The sequence below is a fragment of the Seriola dumerili genome, unplaced genomic scaffold (assembly GCF_002260705.1).
Source record: "Seriola dumerili isolate Sdu_G_001 unplaced genomic scaffold, Sdu_1.0 BDQW01000149.1, whole genome shotgun sequence".
Lineage (NCBI taxonomy): Eukaryota > Metazoa > Chordata > Actinopteri > Carangiformes > Carangidae > Seriola > Seriola dumerili.
This window is the reverse complement of record NW_019174404.1, coordinates 11,838,713-11,850,147: the sequence shown is the minus strand read 5'-3', so window position 1 is coordinate 11,850,147 and position 11,435 is coordinate 11,838,713. Positions and strand designations below refer to the sequence as shown.

Here is an 11,435-nt window from a genome sequence, read left to right as displayed (position 1 = left end):
GGGGCTAATGACTGTGCAAGTGAGTGCACTGTCATTACCGTGTTCTGCCTGACATCGAATGGCAGCTGATGGACACTTAAAAAAAAAAAAAAAAAAAAAAAAAAGAAACTCTAATGCACAGATTTGGGGGCTCAGTATGAGTACTCTAATGCATTCGGAATCTCAAAGGATAATTGCATATTTTATATTTATGTACATGATGTGCAGTATGGACATGTTAAGTATAACTGTTTCTAATGCAATTGTATTTATGTGTGTGTTGTAAGCTTATAGTGAGCATACGACTCCATACAGTATGTTTTCTCTTTGCATATCTGTCAGTGTTTTTAACATTAAAATGACATTAGCATAAAGATTGTGAATAATTCATAATTTCTGAGTGAACCCAGATGCACTGCTCTCTCTGTCTATCTCTCTCTCTCTCCCTGCTCCTCCATGTGAGTAGACCACATGGTTCGTAGCTGGTTTAATGGGATGGAATGTGACAGGTTATGTTTTCATCTGCCTGATATGGAGCCCGGCTCGGGCGGGAGGAAGAAAGAGAGACAGACGGAGAAAGGGATGGAGAGGGGAAGTGAGTTGGTCTCCACAGTTGTATCCTGGATTCATAATTTGACATGTTTGTCCTTGTTGTGAATCAGTTATAGATGATGCCCCTCCCCATCCTCACCAACACACACTCACACATACACACTGAAAAACACATGCTCTGTATGGGGCCATTATTGCTGGTCCACTAACTCCCTACATTTGCTGTGTCTGTGCGTTCAGAGCACCATTAGTCCAAGACTCTGTGAATAATTGCTGAATGGACCATGTTTTCACTGCTATCTACTCAGGTTCCAGTGTTGGGGGTTGATGTAGGGGGTGAAGTGAGAGGGATGAGGACACTGATTGATGTTTGATGCCAAAGAAAACACTGCATCTTGTGCAGTGTTAATCGAAGCATTACGCACAGTATGTGCAATGCATGAACACCATTAATCTCCACATGCATTACACATTTACCAGTTTGTATTAACTTCAGAAGTGCTTCAGTAGAGCTTACAATTACATCAACATCATCACTTGACTTTGAAGTGATGCTGTAAAAATTAAATGTTCTCTCCACATTTGACTGTTGATGGCAACCAACTGCTGGCCATCATCAAAATAGAAATTATTTTGTTTTCAAAAGGTGCACATTATATCCCAAGTTCACTTTTCATCCCCACAAATACATCCTCTATTCAAAAACAATCTTGCCATATTGCTTCTCTTGAAATCTGTCATTGAGTTATCGTTGTTGCTTGTCATTTTCCTGTGATTTGTTTCCTGTGAGGTTCCCTACAATAAAGAGTGAATGGAGAGGGAGTGAAAATAAAGATAAAAGAATGGAGTGAGAGTGACAATTAGAATGAAAAGGAAAAAGCTTTTATTTTGTGTAGACATTTTGGTGAGAGCACGCCTCGCAGAAGCATTAAATCTTAACTGCTATTCATTTCTGGACTTGCGTGTGATTTATCACATTATTGAACTTGTGTGTCATTTATCACATTATTTCAATCACACAAAGTATGTTGCTTGGTTAAAATAGCAAACACAGGGTAACACAATAACAAAACAACAGACAAATACCCAATTTTCTTGTAAATTTAACGGGAATCAATTTTCAGAGGACTGTCAGATGGTCTGCTTTTTGTACACAGGCCAATTTGGTATCAGCCTTTTTTGCATTTGTGTTTCTCCGTTAATCACTCTTACATCTTATTTCAAGTAGATATTCTTCATCAGACAGCTGTAAGAAAAGTGGAGCAATGATTTTAAATAAGTGGTGCTATGGGGGGATTACAGGGTGCAATAAATGTTGTCGTGACTGACAGGCTTTTCTCTTGTTATGATTTATTGTGTCCTACACAGAGCAGAAATTGCTTTTTCAAGATTACAAGGAAACACAACCTCCTGCCCACCCTTATCCCCTCAGCCCCAGGGAAGAATAACAACAACAACAACAACAACAATAATTTAATCTCCTTTGCTCCAGACTGTTATCTTTCTTTGTGTTGATATTGTGGCCTTTTTAGTTGATCATTTCATGATCCTCCTTTTTGCCCTCTTTCCTTTCTAAGTAAATCAACATTTTGGAAAGGCAGACACTTGACCACAATCACTTTCATTATATTGAAATAATAAAATACTTGTAGGATTTGCTCTTTTTTTGTATTAAGAACATGATAATAAGGATTTAGAATGTAATATTCATATTCCTAATCCTATGTCAGTTTTTGGGGTCGACTAAGCGCATTAGATTCAGGATTTAAAGATACTGGCAAGTGCCAAGAAAAATAATTTTGGAAAAGGAGGGTGAACAACCCCTTGGCATGTGTCATTTGATGTAATTAGAATTGCAAAGAGTGATGGTCTTTTCATTATTCAATGCAGAACAAGTTTGAATGGCACAATCTTTGGTTTTCATAGAACTGGTCGATAGGGTTGAATATGATTCCCACTCACACAAAAACTGAAGTCACAGTCTAATATACCCTGGTTTATATGACTGCACTATTGTATTTGTAAATGTATATGTTAATGTTGTACAGTAATTAATAATCGTTTACGTTTAAAGTTATTCCCAGTTACATGACTTTTTGTTTTATGGTAATAAACCCTACTACTTTTTCATAGTTTTCTGTACTCACTAAGTTGGTACTTTGTGAGTATTTCTGTAACGCAGCATGCCTCTATCCAAAAGATACAAAAGATATGGATTTGTGTTGTTCTCTTTTGTATCATTAATAATGTGTGTGCGTGTCGGGTTGAAGGGGCGGGGTTGGATGTGTAGGAGGCGGGGATTATTCCGTACAGGCCAATCAGAAGACTCGCTCTCCTCTCGTCTCCACTGCTATTGGTTACAATCTGTCTGTGTATCATGCCGATGTTGCTTGGCTTTCTAACGGCTAGCTAGCAGCTAATGTTAGTGCTGGCGATTTCCGCCTGTTTCCCCACAATACTATCTATATCGTCAAATATTACACAGAGCGTAGCTGCAGTTGGGTATTCTGCTGTTGACGGTAAGTTTTTCTCACACCAGTGACACTGAAGGTTGCCAACATGCTGTTATTTACCTGTTAGTAATAGCAGGCTAACGGATAGTCCAGTTGAAAAGACTTACTGGCATTGCTAGCTAACAATAATAGAGCTAGCTAAGAAGAGACAAGAACACTCCCAGTCTCAGTCCAGAAAACAATGTACTTTTCGCTAATTGCCTGGTTTGGTTATATCAATTGAGATTCGAAATGTCCGGCTATTAGCTTGAACAGGTTACCCCACGTTAGCGCATCCACAAGCTACTGCTTGTGTGTTGTGTTTTCATGGCAACGTAGGAGCCCATGCCCCTGTCTTGTATCTCTTTTAGTGTTATATGTAACAAGCAGAGAGGGATTCATGGTTGCTTTGCTTTTAAAATGACCCCTGTTATTGGAGTCTTATATACGCGGAGGTGTTAACAACAGTTTCCACATATCAGCGACCTCAGTGAGAGTTTCAGAGATGCTCCGATAACAACATGTCTTTATCTTTTAACGCGACTAACATCCAATATTTTCACACCAATGAATGATGAAGAGATTATAGGTGCCAAAGGGTTTAGGCTTTTCAGACATGTCTGCCCTGTTGTAAACAGATGGCTTTAAAATTATTCTGTTAATGGTATCACAGCTATAAGAAGTGACATTTTCGCTGGGTTAACAGAAGTTCTCAGAAAATATAAAATCATCCAAATACAGGAAGCAAAAATAGTTGACAGTATATTGCAGTATAAAAGTTGTAGTAGTTACTACAGATTTAACTTTAATCTTGTTACATGAGAGGCACAGACTGGGGCTACTGCCATATGACAACAACAATTTATTGTATTAGTGCATCTCTACTATATTTGATAATAATTATTCCTCCATTGCCTAATTGAAGGTGTGCTTCATTGCAGACAGCTTTGTTGTGTCTGGGACGATGATTGGAAACCCTCCTTCAGCTCCGTGGAGATGACCTTCCACCCTTTTAGGAATGGTCAGAATGGGGCCAGATGTGCCCCTTCTTAATGAGTACAAGCAGGAGTTCTTCTGGAAGCGCTTCCCCCAGACAGTGTTAGGGGGTCCACGCTTCAAGTTGGGCTACTGTGCCCCACCATATGTCTATGTTAATCAGGCAGTCTTGTTCTTGACACCATGGCTTTTTGGGGGTATTGGTACTCTGCTCTGCCAGTTGCAGCTACTACAGGAGCTCCATGCAGCAGTGCTCTCTGGTATGCTTATGTTCGGGGCTGCAGCGGGTGTCCAGGCCCTGGCCTTGTATGCTGCTCGAAGAAGTGGCACAGTGGAGAGACTTGGTGCGCCCAACATCCTAGTTGATGAAGAGGAAGTGGAATTCACCCACTGTGTCAGCCCAGAGACAGTCCGATTCATAGCCCCTGGGAAGAGGTTTGGGCTGAATGTGGTGTTGCATACAGTACTAGCTGGGGTGCTCTGTGGATTTGGAACATGGTATGTGTTCCTTGGTAGACTGACTGCTCTCTACGGCAGCATTGGTGTATCACTGGTAGTTTTTGTCCTTAGTTGGGTGACACTATGTATAGCTGAGTATTCCCTCATTGTAAATACGGCCACAGAGACGGCCACTTTCCAGGCACAGGACACTTATGAGATCACTCCACTCACCCGGCCCCTCTACATTTTTATTTTCATCACTGTGGACTTGGCTGATAGGTGAGCAAAAACAACACCTTTGTCGTATTAACTGAGAAGTCCTCTTATAGAATAATGCTCTCTTGCTGTCATAATAAAGCTCTCTATCTTGGTGTGATTTCAGGTTCTCAGGCCCTGTCCCTGAGCTCCAACTGGCCAGCCAGGTTCTCCATGTGCTGTTCCTCTTCCTACCTCTGCTGTGGGCGCTAGGTATACTGCCTCCCCTGGATGCCCTGCTCCTCTGGGGCATGGAGCAGGCTCTTGTGTTTGGCTTAGGAGGCTCACCCATGTCTAGCAACCTCAGGTACATACTGGAACAATAAGCTTCAAGCAAAATTTGAACCATTGCTATTATTAACAGGTTTCCACAGAAAAATTGAAATTCTGGTACTACAACAACTGTAATACTAGATTGAATTGTATTTATGGTCTTTATTTCACTTTGAATTTTGAAGTATGCTTTCATATATAGTATTTTATCAGGTATACAAATTGGTATATCTAAATTTTCCTAAAAATAACTGCACATTTCTTTTGTGTAACCGTATGTCTGTATTAATTTGTCACACCAGCTTCAGTGTTTCACACCGTCAGTTAAACCAACATTTATTTTTTGCGTAGTCATATCCTGTTCATGTTATGTGAGAAACCAGTAATGAACAGACAGTAATAGTTCCACTGAAGTGACAAGTGTGACAGTAGCCTGTGTATGATCAGTCATAACATTTTTGTGTGTATGCTGTCCCATAGGTTGCTATTGATGTTTGGTACATCTGCCGGCGTAGCTGTGTGTAATTACTTCATCCCCTCAACACTGGGTGTGGTTCTCTTCTCCATCTCAATGGGTTTTCTGCTGAGCCTGGACCTCAGCCAGGTCAGCACACTCTGCAGAGGTCCCAGGGCAGCCTTTGGGGACCGCGGATTTCGCAGAGGGGGGTCGCCACCTCCTCCCCCCAGTTCTTTTGGCTGGAATCTGGGCTGCAGGGAGCTACTGTTATATTTGACCCTGCTACTGGTGGGGATGGCAGAGGCAGGGCTGTTGCATCATTTCCTTGGTTCAGCTCAATCACAGAGCTTGGTTACAGGACCCCAGGTTCCTGTCAGCTACCTACTCCTCATACTCTTCTGCCTCTGCTGGGCTCTCAGAGAGATCCAGGGAGCCTATGTATTTGGAGGTGTGTTCCTCAATCCTCTGTACCCTAAAGGGATGTCCAATGTACAGACCTTCAAGCAGAGGAATAGAGGATTATACATTGCTGCAGCAATCAGAAGAGTCCTGCTTAATCTTGGTGAGCTTGTTATAATTTGTATTTTTAGTCTGTTTTAGTCCAATCTTAACAGATTTCTCAGGTGTGGAAACACCAGGCCTCTGAATGTGTTTTTGATCCAATACCTACTGTGTGTTTCACTTTATAGTGTCTCCATTTGCAATGATTGCTTTCCTGTCTATGGACAAATCTCTGCAGCTGCTCCACAGGGCTTCCCTCAGTGTGGGATTCACACGAGCCTTTAGAGTCGTACGTACACACTCATTATTGCTCATAGTCTTAAGTATCAATATGGACATAACACGCAGAAAATATTTACTACAATAAACACATTCTTTTTAAAGTAACTCTGGGCAGATTTTAATGGGAACACCACAAATAACAGGTCTTCTTTAAAAAGAAAACTGAAAAGTATGATCATTAAGAACATGTTCTTTTGTCATCTTCACAATATTTTTTTACATTAAACTTAACTGTGATTCATTCCTGAGTGTTGTTCACTTGAGATTTGTGCCTGTCATGCTCAGCATAGTGGTTGCTCTGTGCAGGTGTGGCAGAGCTCAGAGGATGCTCTGCTCCAAATGGTGGTGGTGGTCTTAGTGCGGCTTGCAGCTGGAAACAATATGCTGCCAGGGTGGGACAACCTGGGAACTGGAGTTCAGCTTCTTCTGGTGAGATCAGCCTTAATTTGACCCTTACTGTTTCTGCCCTATACATTAAATCATATCCGCACAGGCTTAAATCTGACCTAAACAGTGCTTACACATCTCACTAATTTTTACACCAGAGCTGTGAAAGGCACATTGTTCTGTTGACAGTGCATGGGATAGTTAATTTCTGAACATAAGCAATTTGTTTTCGACATTTATACCAAAATCTTGTCAAAACTTAAATATGGAATATCATCACGAGTACTGATAGCATCTTTCCCCCTTTTTCCCAATATTGCAACATTTTTTCAGGTAAGTATAGAGTCACAGTGGGGGAAAAAATGCAAAATACACTCCACGGATGATTTATTAATTTATTGTTATTCAATACAACAGATCTGCCACAAACTCTAGAATTTGTGTTCAGGTTTATTGTTGACACTGTCAAGAGAGGTGTTAATGAGGTGTTTATTATTAAGGTCGATGGTGACTGATGGTGTTTTAGAGGACTTAATTACATTGAAATGTGTATCTAATACATCAGTTAATAATACATTATTATTAATGAATAGCTAACCAAAGGAAACAAAGCTTAACTTAACACAAAGTAAAAAAGAAAAAAAAAAGTGAAGCAAAAATCAATCAAACATACTGTATATTACACAGACATCTGCTGATAAGACTTGATGGTGGTTCAGTAGCTCAGCGCTCCTCATGTTTGCCTGTGTGTTTCTGATCCAGGTGGGCTTACTGACTGACAGATTGACCCAGTTCCTGGCCAAGCTAAAGTTCACCCTGACTGTGTTGGTGACATCTTGGACAGAGAAGAAGCAGCGTCGTCAGTCAGCTGGAACTCTCTTGGCTGTGAACGCCTCTCTATGCCCGCTGCTGCTGGCGGTAGTGACCCTGTCTGCCCTGCTCTCTGCCCCTCTGCTGCCCCTCTTCACCCTGCCCATCTTCCTGGTAGGGTTCCCCAGGCCTCAGCGCAGTTGGCCGGGGCCTGTGGGTACTGCCTGTCCCTGCCCAGACTCAATCTTCTACCAGCAGATGAGCGGAAGTCTGGCCTCAGCTCTGAGGATGGCCTTTGCAAGAGGGTCACTGGGTTAGTTGTGCATGCTTGATATCTCCCCTGTCTGTGGTGTCTTCCTTTTTTAATCTTTCTCAAATGTTCCAAGCAAACAGTGTTTACTATTTTAGCATTTATAAGATCTGTAATTCTCTCTAAATATTCTATTATAGCGTTCATTGAGAGCGTACAAGTATATTTTTATCAGATTTAAATTATTTTCTTAGAACAATGCTATTGTTTTTATTTAAAAGCAGCTCCAGGTCCTCTCAGGGCTGCGGGGAGGACTGTGTGTTTCCCAGCTTAAAAGTTAAAAAGACTGTGAAAAATGAGCTCACCGATGAGTTGTCATCTTGTTCTATGTTGTTTTTGGGATTGTCAGTAAATAACTAGAATTATTAATTTATAATGAAAATATTTGGAATTGGTCATTTTTTAATTCATAAGCTCATCAATTGGAAAAATCAAAAGTTGTTGTTTTTTATACACACTTGTTTATTGTTTTTTGTTTTTTTTTACTTTAATGTGTTTTGACTTGTACTATGATTGCAGTGACTGAACTTTCCCATGGGTCAAGTAGGGACTGTATGCAGATCATAGAGCATTGAAGCATCACCTCATATGGTTTAATAGTAAGAGGAATGTTGTTGTGAGCAGCTCTGTGGAGTTGCTGGCAGTAATGTGAGCTTGCATGATCCAGTTGAGCTTCCTGTGAAGTGACCCAAAAAAAAAAAGCTCTGATCTGTATTCATTACATCCAAATGTTTCCACACCATTAACTGCGTAATACTCTTAGGCCAAACGGAGCTGCTGCTAGGATTTTGTTATGTGCTCGATCAGGAGGGGGCAAGAGAAAAAACAGTGCAAGTAGAGAATCATTATTTATGGACTGATGAGTCAAAACTGAATAAAACCGCTGAGGTAATGTCATCACTCAGTCTTCCTGTTTTGTTTTATTTTTCTTTTTTTCTGTGCGCTTGGGGTGCTATAGCTGTGATATATAATTCAGAATAAGCACTTGTTAAGTTGATACTCGCAGTCTAACGATGGCTGTTTGTAATGTTCTTTTGCTTTACTTACACTGGGGGCTGGGAAGCAGTGAGCAGGAAAGAAGCCTAGTGTGTCAATTCCCATCATGAGGAAGCGGCTGTGTCTATTCTGAGATGTAGTTATGGGACATGACATTATCCTTGAGCAGAGCAAGCGCTAGTCAACTTAAAACAAAAGCCTCCATCACCTTGCCACTGCTGTTCATCTGTGTTGAAATAAACGTCTGTCTGCTGTCTTCTGCCTCCCAAAATGAAAAGTCAAAATTGCATAAAAGGAGTGAATTTTTAGAGACTAATGGAAAGCTAAGGCCAAGAAGAGATTTAATATTTAGATCTCTGTGCAGTCAGCCAGTTAAAATAGTATCATGACCTTCCTGTACTACTGTGATGGTACACGTCTCCCTGCAGCTCATCCACTAGCCATGTTATCCACATAGTCAGCAGAGGGACGCACAGCTGATGCAAAATGAAAGGGATGCGTGCCAGGACTCCCCATGTGTTGCATGATGTATATATTGTCTGTTTTCTTCTTCACTGCCCGGAATTTACAAATCACATATCAGACATGTTAGATACATGGATGACTGATTATTTTCTCCCCCTTTCTAGGTTCTTTAGCCCCAGGCTCTCATTTTCTGGGCCGCTTTCAGGACCGTATGGTTTGGATAATGATCCTGGAGAGAGGATATGGCTACTGTACAGTCAACATTAAGGTACTGTATCTTTATGTATGTCTATTAAGGATCACTGCGTCAAGATTTACAACAAGATTACATTATGGTGTGTGGTTTGTTACAGGGTCTGGAGCTGCAGGAGACATCTTGCCACACAGTGGAGGCACGGAGGGTAGATGAGGTGTTCGAGGCTGCTTTTGAGCGCCCTGAACGGCTTGGCTTCACCCAGGGCTTTAACCTGCACTGGGGGAATGCCCTCACCCCTTGTGCTGCCCTTGCAGTTCGAGTTTACTCCGACGCCCGAAATGTGCTCTCTGGCATCATTGACTCTCATGACAACTTGAGGAAACTTCAGGATGACTTTCTTAAAGCGCTGGTCTGGTTGCTCCTTCGATACTGTGTTCAGAAGCATAAAGGATTTCTATGGAGCAGTGAAGAAGGGCCAGGGGTTGGAGGCAGGAAGTCCCAGTCTTCCCAGTTGGCCCAGACTGCCTGCAACCAGCCACCTGAGGCTGTCATGGTGGAATCCAATGTGTCTTCTCTCAGGTTTAGACAGGACAGCTCCAGCTTGACCTCCTTTGGGGATTGGTCAGATGAGGATGACTTATTTGGACCTCAACCAGCCAGGCGGACAGTGGCGTTAGTGACTGCAGAGGTCCAGCCTGGACACACAGCGCTGCAGACAGGGGCTTCTCTGCCGGGATCTGTGGAGATGGACAGTCTTTTTGAAAACATGGCTCTCTCCGCCTTGCAACCTCTGCAGCCTCTGGGACTTGGCATCGGGATGCCAGCAGTAGATAAAAGCCGAACACCAGAGGTCTTCAGGGAGAGTCCCGGCTCTGTCCCTCATTTGAGCTTCAGCTGCCCTCAGTCAGAGGTATTCAACCTACCAACAGGGTGGAGGACAGCACCGTTGCTACCATCCCGCCTGTTGCAGCTCAGGCCTTTGTTTCCTGAGGACTGGTTTCGGTTTACTCTAGGGCGCTTTGGGCCTGCTGTGCAGAGCGAGACCTCAGAGGACATGACCAAAGCCCTGAAGGAGGATGAAGCTTTGAAAGAACTGCATGCTCAGGTCGCACTTTCATGTCTCATCTCACTGGGGGCCGAGTCTGCCTTCACCAGTCCCAGTTACGTCTACAGGCTCTATTGTGGAGATGTACCATGGACAGAAGGGCTTGACTGGCTCTCTTCAAGTAAAGAACTTTATCAGCTTGCTCTTCGGGCTTTCAGGTAAAATTTACATTTAGTTTCCAGGTTTTGGTAGTTCTGATCACTAGAGCTTATTTATGCCAGAAAAAAAACACTATTTATATTTCATTAAATTTTGTCTCTATGGTTTTGTTTGCTTTCAGGTTCAGTTTCAAGCTGTTGTTTGATCAAGCTAGCCTAGGGCCCATGGAGTCGCCTGAGGAATTCTTCAGCACCTTGGAGGAATATGAAAGAGACTGGTACATCGGCCTGGTGACAGAAAAAGGCTGGCATGACAGTGTCCTTCAGGAGAAGCCCTTCCTATTCTCTCTAGGTCATGACCTCGCTATGGTAATTACACACACCAGCCCTTGTTCACATTCTGTCTATGCTACAAAATATAAAAGTACGTCTGGTGAGAACCTTTCCTACAGAAAATTCTTATTCAATCATTGGCATAAAATTGAGGTTATTTAAAATTTCAATTTAGAGCCAATCGCAGTGAAATGTTGGTTTTTACATTTTTATGACTGACTGTTCTTGTCCACAGGGAACTTACACAGGGCGAGTCCTGTCCCTGCAGGAGCAGCTGGTGCAGGTGGGCCGTCTAAATGGAGAGGGGGTACGAGGACAGTGGGCAAACCTTTCCTGGGAGCTCCTGTATGCTACTAATGATGATGAGGAGCGTTACAGCATCCAGGCTCACCCCTTCATGCTAAGAAACTTAACTGTTCAGGCAGCCGATCCCCCTTTAGGATACCCCATTTACTCCTCAGCCCCCCTTCACTTCCCTTGCCTCTGAACACAAGGACAAACTCTTAA

The 11,435-nt window shown here is 42.4% G+C and overlaps 1 protein-coding gene across 1 annotated transcript; it reads left to right on the top strand.

Moving 5' to 3' along the window:
• The first annotated feature begins 2,939 nt into the window (after positions 1 to 2,939).
• On the top strand, positions 2,940 to 11,435 carry pcnx4 (pecanex homolog 4). The gene is made up of 11 exons (XM_022750445.1): positions 2,940 to 3,050; positions 3,965 to 4,739; positions 4,843 to 5,022; positions 5,469 to 6,007; positions 6,135 to 6,235; positions 6,535 to 6,657; positions 7,378 to 7,738; positions 9,361 to 9,464; positions 9,550 to 10,655; positions 10,778 to 10,964; positions 11,164 to 11,435. The coding sequence occupies exons 2-11, from the start codon at positions 4,042 to 4,044 to the stop codon at positions 11,413 to 11,415; spliced, it is 3,651 nt and encodes a 1,216-aa protein (XP_022606166.1). The 5' UTR covers positions 2,940 to 3,050; positions 3,965 to 4,041; the 3' UTR covers positions 11,416 to 11,435.

What these genes read in the sequence shown, in the direction of transcription:
- pcnx4 (XM_022750445.1), top strand. Translation starts at nt 4,042, where the DNA reads ATGGTCAGAATGGGGCCAGATGTGCCCCTTCTTAATGAGTACAAGCAG. An exon ending in ACTGTGGACTTGGCTGATAG is followed by an intron (nt 4,740 to 4,842) that starts GTGAGCAAAAAC and finishes GTGTGATTTCAG; the next exon opens with GTTCTCAGGCCCTGTCCCTG. An exon ending in TAGGTCATGACCTCGCTATG is followed by an intron (nt 10,965 to 11,163) that starts GTAATTACACAC and finishes TCTTGTCCACAG; the next exon opens with GGAACTTACACAGGGCGAGT.